General features: G+C 51.6%; 1 protein-coding gene across 4 annotated transcripts; it reads right to left on the bottom strand.

Annotated features, from left to right (window-relative positions):
• Positions 1-7023: 7023 nt before the first annotated feature.
• Positions 7024-22137, bottom strand: TXNL4A (thioredoxin like 4A). 4 transcript variants are annotated; one of them, XM_080821367.1, is made up of 5 exons: positions 22069-22119; positions 21578-21760; positions 10700-10803; positions 9291-9374; positions 7024-7656 (listed from the first exon to the last, which is right to left on the bottom strand). In XM_080821367.1, the coding sequence occupies exons 2-5, from the start codon at positions 21728-21730 to the stop codon at positions 7485-7487; spliced, it is 513 nt and encodes a 170-aa protein (XP_080677493.1). In that variant the 5' UTR covers positions 21731-21760; positions 22069-22119; the 3' UTR covers positions 7024-7484. The 4 variants fall into 4 exon arrangements, with proteins under 4 accessions (XP_080677493.1, XP_080677495.1, XP_080677496.1 ...); XM_080821369.1 differs by having other exon boundaries at positions 9291-9335; XM_080821370.1 differs by lacking the exon at positions 9291-9374 and having other exon boundaries at positions 22069-22137.
• Between the last annotated feature and the right edge of the window lie 2513 nt (positions 22138-24650).

The raw sequence follows: 24650 nt of genomic DNA, 5'->3' as shown, positions 1-24650 counted from the left end.
AGGTCTCTAGGAATGCATCCATTTCTTCCAGATTACTTAATTTGTTGGCATATTGTTGCTCATAAAATGTTCTTGTAATTGTTTCTATTTCTTTGGTGTTGGTTGTGATCTCTCCTCTTTCATTCATGATTTTATTAATTTAGGTCCTTTCTCTCTTCTTTTTGATAAGTCTGGCCAGGGGTTTATCAATCTTACTAATTCTTTCAAAGAACTAGCTCCTAGTTTTGTTGATCTGTTCTACTGTTCTTTTGGTTTTTATTTCATTGATTTCTACTCTGATCTTTATTTCTCTTCTCCTGCTGGGTTTGGCTTTCTTTGCTGTTCTTTCTCCAGCTCCTTTAGGTGTAGGGTTATGTTGTGTATTTGAGACCTTTCCTGTTTCTTGAGAAAGGCTTGTATCACTATATACTTTTCTCTCAGGACTGCCTTTGCTGCATCCCACAGATTTTGAAGCGTTGTGTTTTCATTATCATTTGTTTCCATGAATTTTTTCAATTCTTCTTTAATTTCCTGGTTGACCCATTCATTTTTTTTTTAAGATTTTATTTAGTTATTTGACCAACAGAGATCACAAGTAGGCAGAGAGGCAGGCAGAGAGAGAGGAGGAAGCAGGTTCCCCACTGAGAAGAGAGCCAATGTGGGGTTCGATCCCAGGACCCTGAGATCATGACCTGAGCCGAAGGCAGAGGCTTAACCCACTGAGCCACCCAGGGGCCCTGACCCATTCATTCTTTTGAAGGATGCTCTTTAGCCTCCATGTATTTGGGTTCTTTCCAACTTTCCTCTTGTGACTGAGTTCTAGCTTCAGAGCATTATGGTCTGAAAATATGCAGGGAATGATCCCAATCTTTTGGTACTAGTTGAGACCTGATTTGGGAACCAGGATGTGATCTACTCTGGAGAATGTTCCATATGCAGAAGAGAAGAATGTGTATTTTGGGATGGAATGTTCTGAATGTATCTGTGATGTCCATCTGGTCCAGTGTGTCATTCAAAGCCCTTATTTCCTCGTTGATCCTTAGCTTAGATGATCTGTCCATTGCAGTGAAGGGTGTGTTAATGTCCCTACTATAGTATTATTGTCAGTGTGTTTCTTTGATTTTGTTATTAATTGGCTTATATAATTGGCTCCTCCCATGTTAGGGGCATAAATATTTACAAATGTTAGACATTCTTGTTGGATAGATCCTTTAATTATGATATAGTGTCCTTCTTCATCTCTTTTTACAGTCTTCGGTTGAAAATCTAATTTGTCTAATAGAGGGATTGCCACCCCAGCTTTCTTTCTTTCTTTCTTTTTTAAGGTTTTATTTATTTATTTGACAGAGACAGACGCAGCAAGAGGGAACAGAAGCAGGGGGAGTGAGAGAGGGAGAAGCAGGCTTCCTGCTGAGCACAGAGCCCAATGCAGGGCTCAATCTCATGACCCTGGGATCATGACCTGAGCCAAAGGCAGAAGCTTAACAACCGAGCCACCCGGGTGCCCCCCAGCTTTCTTTTGATGTCCATTAGCATGATAAATTGCTTTCTACTCCCCTCATTTTCAATCTGGAGGTGTCTTTCAGTCTAAAATGAGTCTCTTGCAGACAGTATATCGATGGGTCTTGTTTTTTTTTTTTTAAGATTTATTTATTTATTTGACAGAGAGACAGAGAGAGAGATATCACAAGTAGGCAGAGAGGCAGGAGGAGAGAGAGGAGGAAGCAGGCTCCCCGATGAGCAGAGAGCCCAATGCGGGGCTCAATCCCAGGACCCTGAGATCATGATCTGAGCCAAGGGCAGAGGCTTAACCCACTGAGCCACCCAGGTGCCTCTCAATGGATCTTTTTTTTTTTTTTTTTTTTTAATCCAATCTGATACCCCGTGTCTTTTGTTTGGGGCGTTTGGGCCATTTACATTCAGGGTAACTATCAAAAGATATGAATTTAGTGACACTGTATTGCCTGTAAAGTGACTGTTACTGTGTATTGTCTCTGTTTCTTTCTGGTCTATGTTACTTTTAGGCTCTCTCTTTGCTTAGAGGACCCCTTTCAGTAGTTCTTGTGGGGCTCGTTTGGTGATCGCAAATTCTTTTAGTTTTTGTTTGTCCTGGAAGTTTTTCTCTCTCCTTCTACTTTCAATGACAGCCTAGCTGGATATAGTATTCTTGGCTGCATATTTTTCTCATCTAGTGCCCTAACATATTCCTAAAGGATTGGTAGTTTCCAGTTCCATATATTTAAATGAAATCAAAATGCTTCCATAAGGAAAAGGGGGAAAGTAGTAGATGGAGTTACATGTGCTTAAACACACTTATTCAAACATAAACTAGACAAACATGGCTTTTAGCAACAAGCAATTTACTCACAGAATAGTTAAGTAAATGCTGTGAATTCAATATCAAATGCTATACTCATAAACTTGTAACTTAAAACTCATTTACCTCAAAATTAGGGAACTTATGAAAACCTCAAGTTTAATAATAAAGGCCTAAATCTGTTAGTCAGCAGCTCTAGAAGCAGTTGTGCGAAGTTTTAAATTCTCACGTTTAATTTCCGTTCTTTACAGTCTCTTGCCTGATCTATCACCATAGACTTTCAACTCTCTTCCCAATCCCCTTTTAGCTCTTCCAAGGGGACAGAAAGATCTCAGAACTAAAATCTGATCATGTTACACCTGGTTCCCAAGGCAAAGCGTCCCCCTGTGCCCACTCCACATAAGCCACCACAGTTCTCAGATGAGCCCGCCTCCCTCCCACCATGGGCCTTTGTTCCTGCAGGTCCCCTTCTGGAATGCAATTACACCCACTGAGTTGGCTTTTTAATATCTGATATCAGCTTGAAAATAATCTCAGAGATTCTCTCCCTGAATCCCCCTCTGGGTCAGATCTACTCGGTACATGGTCTCCTGGCACTCTGCTGTTGACTATCACCGTCGTAATTTCACTTTTTACATGATCATTTGGTTATCTTCACAAGGCAGCAAGCAACCAGACTGATTTTGCTCAGTCCTGGGGCCCAGGAGCTACTCAAATTTTTTAAAAAATAAATTAATAATTGAATTGCCAGAGTTTCAAAATAATTTTTGCAATCCTTTATATGGTGTTTTTTGTCCATGGAGATGTGTGAGAGCTTAACTACTCTACTAAACAAGAAAATCAAAGCCCAGTTGGAGGATGGGGTTATAGCAGTGCCTGGGGAAACTAGTGGGATGTCACCCCAACACAGTGTGCAAGACAGTACAAGTCTCATTAAGATGCCATTGGTGTTCCTTATATAGCTTTTGATGATAAATGTAAAAATGCCACAAAAGAATACTAAAACCAGATGTATTTTAAAAGCCATTAGTAAAGATGATGTAGAAAAACTATTCAAAATGGCAACCATATAAGTGAGTTCTCCCAAAGTTCCCCATTCTGATTTTCAAGATATCAGACTTTCCCAACAAGCACCTCAACTTTCAGATCAGAAACCTGGTGAGGCCATGGACACATCCTATATTTTTTTTCCTCTTTTTTATTTATTTGACAGAGATAGAGAGAGAGAGAGAGGGCACAAGTGGGGGCAGCTGCAGGCAGAGGCAGAGGGAGAAGCAGACTCCCCTCTGAGCAAGGAGCCCGACGGGGGGCTCTATCCCAGGACCCCAGGATCATGACCTGAGCCGAAGGCAGATGCTTCACCCACTGAGCCCGCCAAGGTGCCTCGATATCCTACATTTTAACTGAGCCACCCGAGGAACCAAACTCCAAAATCCAGACACAGTTTTTAGGGTTGCTGTAGTTTTGACTCTGTCAGTGACCCCAACGCCTTGCTTCTCTGCTCATAACAGTAGGAAAGAAGCAGTCTACCCCAGGGACCCACAACAATCTACTGCAAAGACACACCGTTTCTGGTTATTTCGATATTGCAGAGCTGTGTTTCGAATGTCTGAAAGCTGTAAGTAGATGCCGTCATGCCGTGGTGCCCTGCCGTACCTAGCAGCTCTGTTTTGGGACAGTTGTTTACGGTGGTGTGTGTAGCTCTGCTTCAGTCATTGACAGCTGTGTGGTAACCCTTTGAGTTCTGTTTTCCATTTGACTGTTTCCAGTAATGATGCAATAAACAGTCTTTCCTATCTCCTATGTGTCTGTTTTCTCGGGGTACTTGATTACTTACTGCCCCCCTGAATATGTGCTGTACCTTCTAGGCTTGTTGCCTCTGTGTAAGCTGCCAAGACTAACTCCTGGACTTTGCACAAGCTGCCCTGGGAAGGATGAGAAACAGAAATCATTCAGTGCTCAGGGAACCGGGGGTACTGGTGCACCTTCTGCACTAGTTAATCTCCACTTGAATAAAGCAACGCGCACAGCAATGAGGTGGGTCCGGTAGCAGCACAGATCCGGCCTTGAAGCCACATCCTCTGGATGAGAAGGGATTCTGTGCAACCTAACCTTTACTTTCCTTCTATGCACGCTGGCTACTGGCAGGTGGTTGGAAGGATTTGAGAAAATGGCTTGTAAATCACTTAATTCAGGCTGAGGTAGACAGTAGGTACAAAGTAAGACATAAACTTATAAAAACAACACATTTACAGCACTACCACAGGGTAAGTTTACAAATGTGGGATGTAATTTTCTTTGCTTATTTTTGGGCAGCTAATAAAGCTTTATCAATAAGATGTAATTCACATGCTACACAATTAACCAATTAACACAATTCAGTGGTTTTTGGTATATCTACAGATGTGTACCACCATCACCATAACCAGTCTTAGGACGTTTTCATCATCTCAGGAAGAAACCCCATAGCCATCAGCTACCACCTCCCTCTGTCCCCCTCCCCCTAACCACTGATCTACTTTCTGTCTCTATGAATTGCTTATTCTGGGCATTTCATAAAAACGGGAATCATACGATATATGGTGCCTAGTCTCTCACGTACCCTCATGTTTTCAAGGTTCAACATACCGTGCATCAGTACTTCATGTCTTAGCACCAAATAACATCCCATTGTACAGACAGACCACATTGTGTTTACCCATTCTGCAGCCGGACATGCGAGTTATCTCCTCGTTCTCCAAAGGGCCGCCTGCACTCCTCTCCCCCAGCAGGGTCTAAGCGATCCAGTTTTCTCCGTGCCCTTGACTCTTGTAATAATCCGACCCTTTAGGGGCGCCTGGGTGGCTCAGTGGGTAAAGCCTCTGCCTTCGGCTCAGGTCGTGATCTCAGGGTATGGGATCGACCTCTGCATCGGGCTCTCTGCTTGGCGGGGAGCCTGCCTCTCTGCCTACTTGCGATCTCTCTCTCTCTCTGCCAAATACATAAATAAAATCTTAAAAAAAAAAAATCAGGCCCTTTGGATGTAGTCACACCACCCCGATGGGTGGGAAGTGGCATCTGCCAGTTTTGATTTGCATTTCCTTGATGACAAACAACAGTGAGTTTGTCATGGGATCCTCGGCTGTTCTCTCTTGGAGAAACGTCCGAAGGAGAACACGGAATGTCTGTTATGTGCCAGGTACCTGGGGTCACAATGAGTTTTCCACCCGTCCCTCATCTGTCAGGGCACTGTACTCCCTATTTCGTAGGTGGGAAGGTTAAGGCTGGAGCAGTGCAGTGAATCTGCGTCGGAGTTTCAAGTCCACTTCAAGTGCGCCTCGGGTGCGTTTGCTGGTCTCTACTCGTGTCTCAAGCGCAGTCAACCTGGCCGTGGCTTTCGCACACTGAAGCCCACCAGGCACTATTCTGAGACACACACGGCACAGCAGACACCGGCACCTCCTCACCTGAGAGAAAGAGGAGTTGTCGCAGCAGAGCCTGTATGGACGAGATGTGCCGGGAAGTTCCCGACCGCCCACCCACCACCGAGCTGTGGGGCAGGAGAGGCGCAAGTCTGACATGAGGACACCAGCTGCACGTACGGCGGGACCGCGGTTTCCACAGAAGATAGAGCCTGCTTGAGTACGATAGATACCATCTTAGGAGGAAGGAGGAACAACTTACTCTTCGTATTTAAAAGGAGGACTCCCGGAATCATCATCTTACGGCACTGTTTTTGTAACCAGAGTAAAAGACACTTTTTTCCCCAAGTGTATTCTTTCTGAACTCAAGCCTTCGGATTCTGCTGTGGGTTGAACTGTGCCTCCTCATAAATTCCCATGTTGGGAGTTTTTAAATAGATTTTATTTATTTGACAGAGAGAGCACAAGCAGGGGGAGGGCAGAGGGAGAGGGAGAAGGAGGCTCCCGCTGAGCAGGGAGCCTGATGCGGGGCTCGATCCCAGGGCTGAGATCTTAACCTGGGCCGGAGGCAGACACTTCACATCGACAGAGTCGCCCAGGCACACCCTGCCTATGTCGGGAGTTCCAATCCCCAGTACAATGTGACCTCATATGGAGATAGGATGGCCCTCTCCAGTGACCAGTGTCCTTATAAGAAATGTGGACACAGACACACACAGGGAGAAGAGGCCACGTGAAGATGAAAACTGAGACCTGGGCGAAGCGTCGGGCCAAAGCAGGCCAACGAGCACCGGAAAGCAGCAGGGTCTGGGAGAGGGGCAGGGGACAGATTCTCCAGCACAGCCCGAAGGACTCAGCCCTGATCACCTCTGGATCTAGAGTTCTTGCCTTCAGATCTGGAAGACTGCGCATGTCCGCTGTCACTCCCGTCTGGGCTACTTTGCTACGGCAGCCTTGGGAGGCTCACACGCCGCCCCCCCCCCCACCAAACCGGAGGCACCAAACACAGGGCCCCACGGAACATACGCTTGAATTCCACTCCAACGGGAAAGAAGTCCAGTAGTTCCGGACTGCCAAGGTCAGTAACCTGCACGGCAACTGTTTTTAAAAGATTTTATTTATTTATTTGACAGAGATCACAAGTAGGCAGAGAGGCAGGCAGAGAGAGAGGAGGAAGCAGGCTCCCCACTGAGCAGAGAGCCCGAGGCGGGGCTCGATCCCAGGACCCTGAGACCATGACCTGAGCCGAAGGCAGAGGCTCAACCCAGTGAACCACCAGGCGCCCCTGCATGGCAAATTTGTAAGAAACAAGCAATTACAACTTCCCATCACTGAGTATTTTATTTATTTTAGCTAGATATTTACAGATATTTGATAATATAAAAATACAATGGCCAGGGGCACCAGGGTGGCTCAGTGAGTTAAGTGCCTGCCTTTGGCTCAGGTCATGATCTCAAGGTCTTGGAATTGAGCCCCGCGTTGGGCTCTCTGCTCAGCAGGCAGCCTGCTTCCCCCTCTCTCTCTGCCTGCCTCCCTGCCTATTTGTGATATCTCTCTCTCTCTCTCTCTGTGTCAAGTAAATAAACAAAATCTTAAAAAAAAAAAAAATACAACGGCCAGGCAGGCGGAGAGTTGAGGCCATGCAAGCCCCAAGCAAGGACCCTCCAAGCAACCCTGTGATCTTCATATTCTCTTCCAAACGCTTGCCCTAAGGCTTTAAATAGTTTCCAATATTTCCACATGAAAATGACTCCACGCCACTTCTGTGCATGGAGACTGGGCCGAGCTCAGTATCTGTACTTCGTGGAGTAATCCTTTGGAGACACGACCAGGCCGCGGCCTTTCCGGGCGCCCCGGTACACTGTCTCGATGATGTCTATCATTTCCTGTTTGTCTTCCATGGCCCAGTTGATCTTGTTGTTGTTACCAGTACCCAGGTCAATCATGATGTGCTTGTTCCTGCAAAGAGGAGACAGGGTCAATGTTCACAAACATTCTAAGAGCTCCATGAAAAAAATGCCTTCTGTGTCCCACCATCACAAGCTCTTGTTAAACATCAGTTAAGGGCTCCTGGGTGGCTCAGCGGGTTAAGCCTCTGCTTTTGGCTCGGGTCATGATCTCAGGGTCCTGGGATCGAGCCCCGCATCGGGCTCTCTGCTCAGCGGGGAGCCTGCTTCCCCCTCTCTCTCTGCCTGCCTCTCTGCCCACTTGTGATCTCTGTCTGTCAAATAAATAAACAAAATCTTAAAAAAAAAATCAGTTAAGACAAAAACATACAGAGTCAGGAGGATCTACCACGATTTAGAAGATGAGAACCAGTTGAACACTAGTGTAAGAGCACACACCATGCAGGGCACAAGTTCCCTCTGCATGGCTTAGCCACTCCCTCGGGACAAATGTTCTACAGGACACAGTGTGAGTCACTTGGAAAGTGACACTGTTTCCCAAAGGGCTGTACCAATTTACCTAGGAAACACAATACCCTAACCCTAGCGTACGCTTTATTCAAAGTCCTAACTGTGAAATTAGTATGGTCTGCATTTCTATAGTTAGGGAAGTAGATGATACTTTACAAATTTATTTTTAAGAGGCTACTTTCAAAAATGAATTGCTATGTGCACTTTACAGAGATATTAACCCTTGTTGTCATTGGTGCACTGATTTCTCCAAGTTTGTTGGAGATAGTTTTCATTTATCCCAGTTTTCACTTCTACAGGAATGAAGAGCGGCACCTCAAGTCTCCGTCCGTCCAGCCACCGGGAGCATCCGAAAGGCAGACACGTTTCTCCTTCGCTGCAAACATCTACTTCCAGGGTAACTCTCCACATCCGTACTCAGGCCCAGGAATCTGGGGGTCTGGACCCTGTCCCTCCCTGTCCCATCACCTGTCAGCCTCCTACAGTCTCCCAACACGGCCTGACCGTCCTCGCCTGTGTGCCTGCCCCCGCGAAGGCACCAACTCGTTCTAAACTTCCTCCAGCTGTCCTCCAGCTCCCCGCCACCCTGACCCGGCACTTGTGTCTCTACAAACACCTGCTCGCCTCCGCTCATCTACTCCGCTGCTGCCAATCCGCGAAGTCCGGTGACGGCAGGAACACTGTCTTGTCTGACTTAACGTCCGGGCGCTAGACCACGAAACCTGGCAGGACTCGGTACACGCACTTGGTGAAAACATTAACTCAAGCAGAGAGGCGCCCTGTCTTGGATTCCGGGGTCGCAGAAAGAGCGGAGGGCACTTCGTCTTCTCTTCGGTCTAACGCCCCAGCATCCACCCTACCATCCTCCTCTCTGCAGCTCCCCGTCCGCCAGAGTGTCCTCTGTGCCTTGGCTGGGCTGGCCACTGGCGGCGGGAGGCTGGCCCTAAGATGGCTCTCGTGAGTCACACCTTAAGGGTGTGGGGAGGACTGGGAGCAGCACGACAGGAAAGGCCCGGACTGCCTCGCAGAGCCTGTTCGTAGACTCACGGACTTGAGGAGCACGGCCAGTGCACGTGCCGGAGGAAGAAGGAGCACACTGCCGGGGTGGAGGGAAGGGCCCCTGTTCCCCGGGGACACCGTCCTGCAGAAGTCATCAGGATGCGCCTGGATGTGCACCTGAGGAGCTGTTGAGCCCTGGAGCGGCCACCTGCTTTCTCCCTCCTGCAGACGGTGACGACAGATGACGCGGGGTTAGAGCCGCTAAAAGAGAGAAGGAATTCTTGGCCCCTCCAGACGGCAGAAGACGCTGCAATGCAGAAGGGCACGGGGACACGGAAGAGGCCCCACGACCTGGTGCTGCAGCCCAGGCGGAATGTTCAGTCGCAAGTGAGGAACGGTGTGCCTCCTGGGTCTTCAAGGACGCCCAGGACAGGCACTCGGGCTGCAGAGGACGACGGTGCGGAGAAAGGAGGCGGAAGAACCCCAAAATGCTTCCTGCTGAAGTCGGCTGAAAATGGCCCAGCTGCACATGCGTTTCCCAGAAAAGGCAGGAAAGCCTGGGCAGACCTTCCCAGGGCTGGGGAGTCAGCCCCTTCCTCCTCACGTCCCCCTGAGAAACCAGACCTGTTTGCTATGCTGTCCCATGATGTGTGCCGGGAGAGCTGAGGCCACAGGTAAGGGCTGTCTACCCGCCTAAGCAGCCTCATCCAGACCTGCTTTGGTACACCTGAAGGGTGTGAGTCTTTGGAGCCGGAGGGCGGACGGTGGAAGACAAAGCCCTAAACTCAACCCTGCGAAGTTCCTGCCCTCGTCCCTGGGACTGTGCTGCGATGAGACGCCAGCCACCAGGGATGCTACAGACAACCGAGACTGGCAGACGCCCTGACGATTACTCATCAACTGACTTTAAAATAGGGAGATAACCCTGGATTTTTTGGTGAATCTATTCCATTCACAGCCCCGGGGAAGCAGAACAGGAAACTGCAGAGATGGTGCAGGCTGTGCAGACAGAAGGGCCTCAGGCAGCGGGGAGGGCCCGGCACACAGCCGGCTGGGAGTCAGCAGCCCCAGCCCATGACCACAGGGAACGGGGTTCGGCCAATGACCCAATGAGCCAGTGGCTTCCTCCCCGACTGACGGCCCCAAAAAGGCCCAGCCCGTGACTGCGGCCTCGTGAGACCCCGAGAGGAAACCCACTGAGCCAGCCTGAACTTGGAGCAACAGAACACTGAGTTCATCGATGTGGCTTTTGGCTACTCACATGGTGTTATCTGTTGCACAGGATATAAAGCCAATATCCGCCCCATACAACCCACCCAGACATCCCTCACCAGTCAGGCACGGGGGATGATCAAGGCTTAATACTGCCATTTACCAACCTTTCTACTAACAATAAACAAAAATTTTGACAAGTAGAAACAACGCCAAATGGTGATTTCTTTCCGAATTAAATCTCCACAACTTTTTTTTGAGTCATGTTACCCAATTTTATTACAGAAATACCATCGGATGTGACACCATCTGGACTAGATCAAACTTCCGGACCAACACTATCCAACTGAGACGAGAGCTTTATGGGAACGTACCTGAAGAAAAACATGACAGTACACGGGTCGTACAACTCGTACATCTTGTTGAAGTCAGGCACTTCTGTGATATCCACAAGATAAATAACTGCAAAATTTTTAACCTAAAAGTAAGAGATTGAAAAAGCCCTATAAAGTAACACATCAGTTTTTTATTCTGTAAAAGCACACTGAAAAGCGAGTGCAAGAATCTGTGTGGAAAAGGACAATCTTCAAACCAATTCCCCCACGTCGTTCCGCAGTGACGCTAACGCACGGGCGCCGACCCTTGGGTCCCACCCTGCTGCACCCCTTCCGGAAGAGCAGGTTGCACCACCCCTGCAGCGGAGGCCCACCTGGCAACCACTTGCACCAGCTTCCCCCAAGAGTAAGTGCGCACCGTCAAGAGCGGCGGGAAAACAGGCCTTGAGAAGTCGGCTGTCCGCTCCTCCCGCATGGCCCTGCACACCCGCCGGTGCTAAGAGCCCGGCACCGTGAGAGGTGTCGCACGCAACACACCTTCCTCTTTCTCCCTGATTCCGAGTGCATCAGAGGATTTAGAAAACTCAGAAAGCGGTCCATGAAACAGAATCACTAAGTAAATAAATAAACAGAATCACCTCCAATCCCAACGACCAGAGTTAATGACTACAAGTAGATTTTTAGTAAATTCTTCACCACTTTTTCTGTTACACACATACACACGTGTCTACGCTGTTTAAGTAAAATGTGGTCATACCACAGTATTTTATATCCTGCTTTAATTATGGATAGTCTCTCATACAAATTATACATTTTCCCCGAACACAATTTTTACAGCTACATAATTGCTTTATCAAACGGTTAGGTCATTATTTTACTTTTTCTATTATGTTCTGATTTTTCATGAAAATAATTCAGATTTTTTTCATCAATACTAATTATTCACCTATGAACATTGCTACCCTTAAGTTTGTGTACATATTTCATTATTTCCAAAGATAAACTCCTAAAACGTAATCTCTACAACAAAGGACATGACGTTTTAAACACTTACAAGCGCTGTCTCAGTGCCTTCCGGGAAGCCAGACAACCCTGTACGTTATGGGCTGAGTTACTTTCCCCAGAAAGAGATACGCTGCAGCCCAAACCCCCAGTGCTCAGAATGGGGCCTTATTCGGCAGAGGGTCCTTGCAGATGTCATTGCTAGGATGAGACTGGCCATTCCAGACGGTGTCGTTCAGAGAAGGGGCCATGGCTGACTTTTAGGGCAGGAGACACCCACAAGACAAGGGCACCGAAGGTGGCAGACAACCCCAGAGCAGGAAGATGCACCAGGCAGTCTCCCTAGAAGGTCTCAGAGGCTGCACAGTCCTGCGGACACCTTGGCTTGGGACTCTCGGCCCCCAGATTGTGAGATGACAGACTTCTATTCGTTTCTCTGCCCAGTTTGTGGGCTCTGTTAGTGCAGCCCCAGGAAATGCATATAAAACTAATTCTAAAATTCTGAATATAATTTGCAGATGAAATGATGTGGTATCTGGGATTTGCTTTAAATACTGCAGCATAAAAAACGTCTGGGGCCAGCTGACGGAAGACTGAAAGGTACTGGGGACTGCTGGACTTGAGCAAGAGGCTCAGAGGGGTCACTACAACCCTCCTCTCTGCTTTGGGAACCATTAACTAATAGTTAACACAGAAAATTAAGCTACCAACACCAAACAAAGCTGGCATCTCACAAGGACTCCTTTTGGCCCCAGTGCTGGTCGGAAGAGACCCTGAACACCATCATGCCCCAGCTCTCTGCCCGAGGGCTCTGACGCTGCCGCGCGCTGCGGTCTACACACCGTGTCCTGAAAGCCCCAAAGCAGCACCTTCGTGTGGCCGAGCCCATCCCTGAAACTCTGGTCTCCTGCGCCGACAGTGGGGACGCGCCGGTCAGGTCACCAGAACCCAGTCCCGCCCTGAAACTCTGGTCTCCTGCGCCGACAGTGGGGACGCGCCGGTCAGGTCACCGGAACCCAGTCCCGTCCTGAAACTCTGGTCTCCTGGGCCAACAGTGGGAACGTGCTGGTCAGGTCACCAGAACCCAGTTTTACTTTCTGGGTTAACTCATCAACCGTATTCTGATTTTATTTAAAAATAAAACAGAAACTGCAGCACAGAAGTTCAGACTATAAAACAGTCAGTGTGTATAAAGACACACAAAATGGTCAGGCAGTAACCCTGACCCGTTTTTATCCCTTCAATGCCTTGCTCTGTTGACTGATGTCAAAATAGATACCAGTAACAGTGAGTAAATATTAACTTAGGGAATCGCCATGTAAATATTCAGTTAGTCTAAAAATCAGATGGGCAGGGCTATAAATTATGTACTTTAGAGAAAAGTAAAATCATAAATTTGTTTTTATTGTATGCAAAAAATTTTTTGTTTTGCTTTACTGATAATTCTCCAGAAACCAAGAATTGTAAAAGATTCGTAATAATTTACAAATTATTACTGCCGTTCACTTCACAGTCCCCAAAACTTTCCTCCAAGATTATTCTGGCATCTGTGTCCCGTGGATTTGCTTTGCCACTTTGCAAATTCAAGCTTCCTCTTCCATGCCCCTCCCAGAGGCCTCAAACTGCATTTCCAGGGTCTGTCAGCCTCAGCACGCAAGTACCCAAGGATGGGAACTTTGGCTACTGCTTGGTTTTTACTGACTTCCCAGTATCGTGTGTGGACTTGAAGTCCCGCCCGCGACACAACGAACTTCCCGAGTCTCGATGTAAACCACGGCAAATTTCAAAGTTCTCTTGCCTCGCGCGCTCCGTCAACAGCACTCGGGACGCATGCAGTGCCGGCCGATGTTTTAGGGGCTTGAGGCAGATCCACGGGCCACAACAAACTGCTGTACGCAAAAAACTCTCTAAAAACATGAGGACTCGCATCAATGGGCCTTTCATAATCAGAAGGCAACTAAGAAAAGTAACTTGTTTAAAGGTACAAGTCTCGGGGCATCTGGGTGGCTCAGTCGTTAAGCGTCTGCCTTCGGCTCAGGTCATATCCCAGGGTCCTGGGATGGAGCCCCGAATCAGGCTCCCTGCTTGGCGGGAAGCCTGCTTCTCCTCTCCCACCCCCCCCCACTTGTGTTTCCTCTCTCGCTGTGTCTGTCAAATAAATGAAAATCTTAAAAAAAAAAAAGAAAGAAACAAGTCTCGATGCCCTTTGCCTTCTTGCTCTATCTGGTCTATCTAAACCCCACCGTGAATTCTAGCAGAAGCAAAGTATGTCAAGTTCACTTACAAGGCACCCCTCACTCCTTACTTCTAACTCTTCAACCCCCGAATAAAGACATAGTTAATGTTTTGTGTACAATGAAAGTAAGACTCAGAAGGACAGAGTGACTCTAAGAAGTGAGTCAGAAAGACCGTAAGCTACAGGGGAAGCAAGCGGCAAAGCTGAGACTTAGCCGGTCCGGCTCCGGAGCGCACCCTCTGGATGGGACTCCTACCCAAGTCCCGAAGGAATCAGGCTGCCCAGAGGGGGCAGGAGGCCCTGGGGGGGTGGGGGTGGGGAATGGGCCAGGCTAGAAAGGCGGCGTGTGCGAGACGAAGATGCCGGAGAGGACAGGCAAGGGCAGCGGCAGCGCCCGGGATGCGGGGTTAGAGGTGGAACGTGAGCCTGGACACGTAGACGGGCCCTTCTAGGCCCAAGTTCAGGTCATTTACTTGTTTGTCTCCAAGCAAGGAGGGGTTGGGGACCTGGGAAAACGGAGGACCATCTAGGGAGAAGGGCTTACAAGCAACGCTGGCATGGCTGTGCTCTGGGCACCACTGCCGTCTGCATCCAACAGCGGCCAGTCCAGCCGCCCCACGGGAGGGCCAAGGGCAGCAGGGGTGGCCAGAGAGGCTCACGCACAAACCAAGTCAAGGGACCCACCCAGCAGGGAGCTGGGTCAGGGACCAGAGAGCTCATGTCAGACGAAGCCTGTGGTTCTGTGACTCTGGCTACTGGAAGGTCATCAGGGACCGTGCAAGACCCGCACAAGGCACGAAGGATGGACAGACCCCGCAGAGAGCCTGGCTGTGAAAAGACAGGTCACCGAGGGTCTCAGGTGGAGAGGCAGGTCCCACCCTGGCCACTGCCAATCCCCACGTTTCTGGGTGAAAGAGAAGGCGGCCGGGCGGTGACGTGCACCGTGCGGCACTGGTCCAAACAGCCTCTGCGCGAGATGGCTCCCTCCACGTCCCCGCGGCCCCTGGGCAGCAGCGCCCGGCAAACGTGACCCTGCGAGTTCCTAACTTGCTGCCTACACCTGAATTCCACTAAACAGAGATACCTCCTTTTGTTACTTTTTACTTATAAAACAAGGGCACTGTAACTTACAGGAACGGTATTTACGCTCCGGAGTGACCAAGCACAGATGCACGTCTGCCTCCTGCGGCACAAGCTGCCGAGCCAGCGCCTGCCCGGGTGCCTTTCTGGCTCGATGTGGATTCTTCAGCCAACGGGTTCTGGTTCCTGGACCCTCCAAACCTCCCAGGTTAGAGCAGAGACTGACACCAGAAACCACATCCTTCTAAAAGTGGTCAAGATACATCGCATCTATTTTATGTATGATGACATTCCACAACCCCAACTCGATGAGACAATTTTCACACTGTAAATGCTGGTCTTTACAGTGAGACTTTAAGAGAGGCCCAATTTCCTCTTGCCTCCCATGATGAGTAAGAAAACTGTAGCTCCGTCAGAAGTAAAAGGGACAGGGACGCCTTGGTGGCACAGCTGGGCTGGGCCTCCAACTCCTGATCTCAGTCAGGCTGTGAGCCCCGCGGCAGGCTCGGGGCTCAGCGGGGTCTGCCCGAGAGCGCCCCGGTCCCTCCCCTCGCTCACAGGCCCTCTCAAAACAAAAGTAGACAAACAAGTGCTGCCTGGTACTTGGTTCTTCCCTCCCCCTGTGTGGACGACACGGTGGCCCTGCAGAACCGTGTCTGTCTTTACCGACGTGTCCTCAGACGCAGAGCCCGACTCACAAGCATGAGTCATGTTCGCTGCATGAACTTCTAACAAGAAACTCGTATTTCGAAATGCGAGGAACACATTATTGTCACTAAAAATGTGTTCTGGGACAGCACGAGCTTAATTACGTAACCCTGGGCTTGGAGAGACCGGCCTTCAGAGCCGGTGCGGTGCCACCTCCTCCTGACACAGGCTGGCGAGGAATCGCCGCGCAGGGACCGCGGCCCAGCCGGGCGGCGCCCGGGGGCCTTCCGCCAACCCTCCGCCTCCCTGTGGTCTCTCCCCTCTGGAAAAGCCTCCACTCGGCAAAGCTTCTCCTAGCGCGGGCTTCGTGGCTTCTGCCGGGACGCCTTCCACGCGGTCTGAACTGTTTCGCCTCAATATTTCACACCTATTAAGGCACCTGTGCTTAACTACAACCCTGTGTGTTTTTTAGAAAACTGAAAAGGAGCTAGGTGTCTACGATATTCTCTCCATTTAAAAAATGCTCACTTTGGAAATATAGAAAAGGAAGGGGAAATCCACTGCCATGTGACCAGCCCAGTTTTTTTTTTTTTGGAAGTAAAGTCTACCCCCAACATGGGACTCAAACTCACGGCCCCACGGTTGAGAGCCGCGTGCTCTTCTGACTGAGCCAACCAGGGGCTCCGGCCCAGTATTCTTTTATTTTTTTTTAATATTTTATTTATTTATTTGACAGAGAGAGTGAGCACAGGCAGACAGAGAGGCAGGCAGAGGCAGAGGCAGAGGCAGAGGGAGAAGCAGGCCCCCTGCCGAGCAAGGAGCCCGATGTGGAACTCGATCCCAGGACCCTGGAATCATGACCCGAGCCAGAGGCAGCCGCTCAACCAACTGAGCCACCCAGGCGTCCCTCCAGCCCAGTATTCTTTAAACAAGTTATATAACTTAAAAATATATGACAAATGAAATTAACAGAGTATGAGTGTCTCATGGTGAAACGTGTTTCCCTCTCCCCGGACCCACGTGTTCACTCGCGAGGGAGTCACATACGTTCTGCTTTCTCGAGCTGACGTCACCAACAAATGCCCACGGTATTTAAAAAGCTTAGAAAATCATTTTTAATGGCCACATAATATTCCATCCAGTGAAGAGGACATTCCCAGTTCAAATCCCAGCTCTCCGTTTCCGAGTCTGGACAAACTACTTGGCCCACCTACTTCACGGGTCGTCACAACGACTACGCTGAGGTCTGTTTCCCACCGGACAAGGGGACTGGTCTAAGTGTTCAAAAACCGGAGATAAGAGTCTTCACCACGCTCTCCTACCGTCAGACATTGTCGTTGCTCCCAGTTTTGCTAGAAATGATACCAACAGTCCTGTGGGGCGCACAACTTTGCCTACTGAAGAAGTAGGATGACTGAGTTCTTAAGGCTTTTCAAACAAGGCCAAGCTGCGTTCCAAAAGGACATCAGTATTAACATTCTCCACGCCACAGTAAAGACCTCCTCTCCTCTGAGAAGGCTAAGTAGCAGTGTGGACTACTTCATGCGCACGGCTCTGAGGGTCGCGTAACCATCAGAATTTCCTCTTTTTAAAGCTCTTTCCCTCTCTATCCGTGGGAGCCATCTTTTCAAGCGGCACTTCAAACCTATCTACACAAGTCTTCTAGATCTAAAATAATGTTTTGCCTGCTATATTTGCAGTGATTTTAATTGGTTGTTACTAGCATTTTTTAAAAGCCAAAAACTCTATGTACAAATTTCATTTCTACTATCAAGTTGTTTCTTAACGTATACATTCTGCTGATCGTTTGTAACAGTAAACGTCCTCCCCAGCCCTGCTGCCCGCACATGTCCTTCTCCTCCAGCAGGTCACCGACTAAGCTGTCCAGAAGCCCTTCTACAGGATGTGCCTACAAGTGAAAGTCACTCATTCGAATCAGGGAGACTGAAGGCCCGCACAGGAGACCAACCACCCTTCCAGCCTTCTAAGAGAGCGCCTCCTCCAGCTGAGGACCCACGTAAAACGCTGGAAAAACACGTTCTAGACTGTCAATTGCCACTCTGTATTTTATTTCCGAGGAACCAATTTTTAGGTCATTCATGTAAAAGCCATCAAAAACCTGCATGATAACTTTATTTGCCCCAACTCTTTGCCTGATTAGCTCTATCACAGCAACTCCTGCAAATGTTGTGATGTGCCCAATGATGCTCGTAAGAGCGGCTAATGATTACTGAGTATGTGACCGGCTATGTGACAAAAGTGTCTCAGAAGTGTGTCCTATTAATTCTATCCTCACGACTACCCTACTTAGACTACTGTCCCTTTCTTACAGACGAGTAAAATGAGGCACAGAGACAAGTTATTTAAGATCACACAGGGAGTGAGTAGCAGGAGCCAGCTAGGCCCCTGCTCTTAACCAGCTTCGAGGAGCACTCCACGCCACCCCTCCGAGCTTGCTGCCAGCTTCGAGGCTGTCGTACCCAGACACGCAAATCCACAGCAAACATACGCTTCTTCCTGACTCATTAGACATCTCATCTGACTGAACATCAACTTCCAGTAAGGTTCAATTCACTTTATGCAACACTTAAGAATGATCCCTTAAAATCATTTCTAAAGGTTCCATACATATATTTGTCTTACTTACAACGTTATGAGAATGTATGATCATGAATCAATGATATCACTGAGGTTTTGCATATTTTAAACTCATTTGTACGAGTCTTTTTAACACAAAAAATCTAAATGTCCCATCTACTCTTTCCTATCCTGGGATGAGCTGTGACAAACTGTTAGTACAAAATGGCAAGACAACACAGAGGTACCCAAACAGTCTCTCTTTGAGGCTGTGCATAAAATCAGCTGAACAGTGGTGCCCGGGTGGCTCAGTGGGTTAAGCCGCTGCCTTCGGCTCAGGTCATGATCCCAGGGTCGTCCTTGGATCGAGTCCCACATCGGGCTCTCTGCCTCTGCCTACCACTCTGCCTGCTTGTGCGCTCTGACAAATAAATAAATAAAATCTTAAAGAAAAAAAAAAAACCTAACTGAATAGGAAAACTTTGTTATTCTCACTCTACCAAATTCCAGACGTCTGTGAAACCGTCACGCAGATCTCTTGTGTTTTCAGTGCAGCTCAAAACTAACCCAGCATGAGGTGGGGGGCGGAAAGTCAACGTACCACATTCCAGGAGAAACGATCGCATCAAGTCCAGCCTAAACAGTGGAACTTTTACTCACTCTACAACAGCTGGGGTATCCAAACAGGGCTTGTAACAATATAGGAAGATCCCCACTCTCTGCCATTTCTGCAGAGAGAAATTTTTATTTTTATTTTTTTAAGATTTACTTATTTATTTATTTGCAGAAAGAGAGATCACAAGCAGGCAGAAAGGCAGGCAGAGGGGGAGGGGGAAGCAGGCTCTCAGCTGAGCAGAGAGCCCAACGCGGGGCTCGATCCCAGGACCCTGAGATCATGACCTGAGCCGAAGGCAGAGGCTTAACCCACTGAGCCACCCAGGCACCCCCAGAGGGACATTTTTAAATGGAGAGTTAAGTTGTTCTTTGTACTACAACCTTAAATTTCAAAAATTCCCCTTGAGCTTCCCCAAAAAGAGCTTCCAGAATCATAAACTCGTATTTTGCCCTTATACTAAGAAGAAAATAAAGCAATAATCTTGGGACGCATTTCAAGTTTCCATTTTTAATAACCGTACTATGTAATATTTTACTAGAACTTTATTAAAACAGAAATCCAAACTTTCGGACAAAAGAAAAAGTAGCTTAAAAAAAAACCAAAGAAGGGGCGCCTGGGTGGCTCAGTGGGTTAAGCCTCTGCCTTCGGCTCGGGTCATGGTCTCAGGGTCCTGGGATCGAGCCCCACATCGGGCTCTCTGCTCAGCAGGGAGCCTGCTTCCCCCCCCCTCTCTCTGTGTGCCTCTCTGCCTACTTGCGATCTCTCTCTCTGTCAAAAAAAAAAAAAAAAAAAACAAAGAAAAACACTCAAAGTGAGCCCATTTCAGCTATTCTTACGAACAGGTTCAATACCAAGAAAGAGGGCATCCACTGACACAGGGATTCAGTCTACAACCGACAGGAAGTGATGAGAAAAGAACTCTGGGGGGCACCTGGGTGGCTCAGTGGGTTAAAGCCTCTGCCTTCGGCTCAGGTCATGATCCCAGGGTCCTGGGATCGAGCCCCACATCGGGCTCTCTGCTCAGCGGGGAGCCTGCTTCTCCCTCTCTCTCTGCCTGCCTCTCTACATACTTGTGATCTCTGTCTGTCAAATAAATAAATAAAATCTTAAAAAAAAAAAAAGAAAGAAAAGAACTCTGGAAGCCCCTAAAAGCTTACATTAACAGACAAAATCTGTCTCCTAGCTAAGAGCATTCTGCTGGCTTTGCTCAGATAGGAAAACGACCCTGCCATCTCTAAGTATCCTGACCTCGCGCTGAGGGCAGCAGGAGCTGGTCACCGCCTGGTGTTCCCACCACCAGCTGCAACACAGGACTCAGAACACACAGCCCAGCTACTGCAGAGCGAGTGGAGCAGCCACGTGCTCCTCAGAGAGGTGCTCCCAGGCAGCACTGACCTCGACTGTGTCTGCCCTTGACCACCACAACCTAAACAAAGGCATAAGAGAGATGTCCTGGCATCACCTCACTGAGGACTTCGGACCCCAGCCGGGAGGACCCCCACGTCAGGAAAATGCTGCTCTCCCGAGTTCCCCAGGCTCGCTCTCAAGCTGCTGGAGGAGGAGGACAGGAGCGGCTGGCAACCACAGCACACCTACTCTGACCGTGACCGCCGCTGAGGGGTTTTGAAAGTCCCATCAGAACTGCCAGGGCAGCTTCTGAAAAGGGCTGTTTCTGGACCTCACCCCAGACCAGCAGAACCGGAACCTCGGAGACGCACTTCAGCAAGAATTCCAAGTGATGCTCATGATGACGGACAGAACGGTCTCAAGTGTCCCCAGTGCCACCACCCCTGCCGCAGTCTGCCTCTCCTACCAAGTAAGAGATAGTAAAAATTAGTAGTGGAAGGTCAGTTGTTTGTTTTTAACTAAACTAACCCAATGTGGGGCTTGAACGCAGCGCTGCAAGGATCTCACTCTACGGACTGAGCCCGCCAGATGTCCCAGAAGGTCAGTTTTCGCGTCCTCAATGCAAGACACACGCTTACATCCGTTACTTTAACCCCTTACCCTCTGAAAGAAAACATGGCTTCAACGTTTCCGTTACTTTCACTCTCCGTTGAAGTGGCCTCTCAAGTTATTTTTGGAATATCGGTAAGTTAGATACCTTATTAACAGCCTAACACTGGCTCTTCATCCTGTTGCCACAACGGCAAAAATCCAAATTAAAGTCACCTCCAAACCACCATGAAGAAGCTACAGAAAAGCAGGGAGCCCCGGTTACAGAACGGGGCCGGGACCGCCTTCAGCAAAGCGCCACCACCCACGAGCCGGAGCCCGGTCCTGATCGAAACACCCGGAGCCCCACGGGCCGGAGCCCCAAGGCCGGAGCCCCACGGGCCGGAGCCCGAGCCTCTCCTCTCCCGCCGCCTCCTGCAACGCGCTCGCTCGCTCGGAGACAGAGGCCAGGCGGCTTCCAGCGCGCGGCGTGCAGGGAAGGGCCGGAAGCCGGGGCAGGGCTCAAGCTCCCGCAGGCCCGGGGGGGGGGGCCACCTGGAAACAAGGCCCCGGGAACCGACGGTCTTTCCCGCGACGCCACCAGCTCACTCGCCCCACGCGCGTCCCGCCCGCGACCCTGCGGCGAGGAACCGTCCCCCCCGTCGGCACCGGGAATCACGGACAACGTCGGGGCCGCAGGGAAGGGCGCGCCCGCGAGCCCCTCCTCCCTCTGCCCACCGCGCCCCGACCTGCGGCCCGAACGAGACCACCGCGCTTCCCAGCCCCCCGCCGGCGGCCGAGCGGCCCCGGGGCGCCGCGCTACCTTCTCGGCGATGCTGTAGAGCACCTCGTCCATCTTCATGCACGTGGGGTCCCAGTCGTGCCCGAAGCGGATGACCACCACGCGGTCCTCCTCCGACAGGATGGCCTGGTCCACCTGCCAGCCGTTGTGCAGGTGCGGGAGCATGTACGACATCGCGGGCGGGTGCGGGGCCTGCGACGAGAGCTGCGCGCACCCGCTCCTTCCGCGGGCTGCCGGGCACGGGGGCGCGGGGGCGCGGGGGCGCGGGGGCGCGGGGGGCGCGGGGGCGCGGGGGCCGCGGGGGCGCGGGGCCGCGCGACTCCCCGCCCGCCGCCCTCGGTCCCACGGCGGGCGGCCGGGACCCCGCTTCCCGCCTGGACCCCCGAGCTGACCCCTGCTCGCGGACGCCCCGCGGGGGCTGCCCCCCCCCGGTTGCCGCCCCCCCCCCCCGGGCCGCCGCCCCCTCCCCCCCGCCCCACTGCCCTCCCGACCCCCACCCCGGCCGCCCGCACCTCAGCCGACTAGAGCGTCCCGCGCTGCGCTCCTTCCGGGCGCGGACGCGTGCCGGACGCTGCGTGCGCGCCGACGGGAGCGTGCGCGTGTCCGCCGACGTGGGGCGCGCGCCCGGCGCTGGGAGGCGCGCGACACCCGAGGCCCAGTGTTCCCGGCGGCGCCCGTGCGGTAGGTGGTCAGGGGCGAGCCCCGCGGGCTCGCTTTTCGGAGGCGCCGCGGTGGTCACGAGGGGCCCGGCTTTCCGCGACCTGTCGTCAGGCCCGGGCAGGCCCCGTCGGACAGACCCAGCCTCAGCGCGGCGCCTCCGTGCCCCGGGGGTGCGGAGGGGGCAGCTGGCTGGGTGGACTAAGGAGGTGGGGTTCGCGTCCGAACTGAGAGGACCCGGGACTTGGGGGGGAGGGGGGCTGGACAGAGAGGACCTCTGGGACGGGGGTGGGGACTGGACAGAGAGGACCCCTGGGACAAGGGTGGGACTGGACAGAGAGGATTCCTGGGACGGGGGTGGAGACTGGACAGAGAGGACCCCTGGGACAAGGGTGGGGACTGGACAGAGAGGACCCCTGGGACTGGGGTGGGGACTGGACAGAGAGGACCCCTGGGACTGGGGTGGGGGCTGGACAGAGAGGACCCCTGGGACTGGGGTGGGGACTGGACAGAGAGGACCCCTGGGACGGGGGTGGAGACTGGACAGAGAGGACCCCTGGGACAAGGGTGGGGACTGGACAGAGAGGACCCCTGGGACGGGGGTGGGGACTGGACAGAGAGGACCCCTGGGACTGGGGTGGGGGCTGGACAGAGAGGACCCCTGGGACTGGGGTGGGGGCTGGTGACAGGACCCCTGGGACTGGGGTGGGGGCTGGACAGAGAGGACCCCTGGGACTTGAGAGGAAGGGGGGGCTGGACAGGACCCCTAGGACGAGGGTGGGGACTGGATAGAGAGGATTCCTGGGATGGGGGTGGGGACTGGACATAGAGGACCCCTGGGACGGGGGTGGGGGCTGGACATAGAGGACCCCTGGGACTTGAGAGGAAGGGGGGCCTGGACAAGACCCCTAGGACGAGGGTGGGGACTGGACAGAGAGGATTCCTGGGACTGGGGTGTGGGCCGGACAGAGGGGACCCCTGGGACTGGGGTGGGGACCTCCTTGGTCTGCCCAGCCAGCTGCCCCCTCCGCACCCCCGGGGCACCGTGGCACCACGGTGAGGCTGGGTCTGTCTGACAGGGCCTGCCTGGGACTGACAACAGGTCGGGTAAAGCCGGGCGCCTCGTGACCACCGTCTGGGGAGAGGCTGGACGTTGACTCCGCCGAGGGCCAGTGACTTCATCAATCCTGGCTCCGCAGTGAAGCCTCCACAAAACCCCAAGAGGTCAGCTTTTTGGTCCTTTCTAGAGACCTTCCAAGCTTAGGGAACCGGAACTCTTCCTCGGTGAGCCGGCCCCGAGCCCCACGGGGACAGAAACTCGGTTGTCGGCGTCTCACTCTCCCTGTCCTCTGTCACAGCCTCTGAGGAACTGGGAAGCAGGAGGCCGTGTCCCTGAGTTCTGTGAGCCGCTCTCGAGAGTTCCAAGAACGTGAGGAGGAGGTGGGCCGGAAGCACAGGGAGCGGCCTGGGGCCTGTGAGGGGCTTCGGAGGTGGGGGTGGGGCAGCCTCGGAGGACTCAGCCCTTAGCCCGCGGGATCGATGCTGTCTTTGGGTAGGTGGTGTCACAACTGAGTTGAATCCTTGGACACTCAGACACTGAGCTGGTACCCTGAGGACGGCACGGAAGTGAGGGCGGGGGCCACCATGTTGGGAACTGGGCACTCAGAACCCTAAAAGGGCAGTCGAGGAGCACTGATTGTTCTGTTAAAGACGTGCTGACAGCAGACGTCGCGCTTGTCTTCCGGCAGGACTTGCCTGGCGTGTTGGCGTCTGCACTGGAAGGGTCTTACGGTGTATGTGAAGATCGCGCTGGACATCTGCAGAAACACCTTAATCTCATTACCAAGCAAGAAAATTTGGAAAATGAAATGCAGTTTGGCCCAAAGATCCAAGCTGTGTATATCTGGGGCGGAAGTGCGCAGAGTAGGTCTCGGTCACCTGGACCTGAAGCTCGCTGCCAGCTTTGGTGTGAAGGTGGCCGACACACCACAGGCCGTGTCCAGCCCCATGGCCGATATGGGGATGGCCTTACTGCTGGCGGCAGCTCGCAGAGTCGTGGCAGGGAAACGGCCACCGGAGTTGCTGGTTTTCCAAGGAGTGCGCATGACAGACACTTAACACCAGACGCGATAACATGCTCGTGTCTTCAAACTACAAGTCTTCGCTGGGCCCTGACTTCTTCACGCCATACTTAGGGCTTTGTTGCACTTGGGAATTGGAGCCACTCTCGGCAGCCCACCCGGGGCTTGAGCCCAGCTCGCCTGCACCTGGCACTGGCCATCTGTCCAACAGCCGCCATGTCCACCCCCCACAGGATTCCACGCGATTCCTTGACGGCTGAAGTCATTTCAGCATCTCTGCGGAAACGCCCTTGGGGTCATTCCTTGGTCCGTCAGCTGCCCCGGGGTGAAGGCCTCCAAGTGAGAAGGCAGCCCCG

Source organism: Martes martes, assembly GCF_963455335.1.
Source record: "Martes martes genome assembly, chromosome: 13".
In the NCBI taxonomy this organism is placed as follows: Eukaryota; Metazoa; Chordata; class Mammalia; order Carnivora; family Mustelidae; genus Martes; species Martes martes.
This window is presented reverse-complemented; position numbering and strand designations above follow the sequence as displayed.

Excerpts from the sequence above, each read along its gene's own strand:
- TXNL4A (XM_080821367.1), bottom strand. The coding sequence starts at position 21,730 with ATGTCGTACATGCTCCCGCACCTGCACAACGGCTGGCAGGTGGACCAG. Across the intron at positions 9,375-10,699 it reads ACTGTCATGTTTTTCTTCAG|CGGCTCTAACCCCGCGTCAT; the intron begins GTACGTTCCCAT and ends TCTCTCTTTTAG. Across the intron at positions 7,657-9,290 it reads AGGGCTCAACAGCTCCTCAG|GAACAAGCACATCATGATTG; the intron begins GTGCACATCCAG and ends TCCTCTTTGCAG.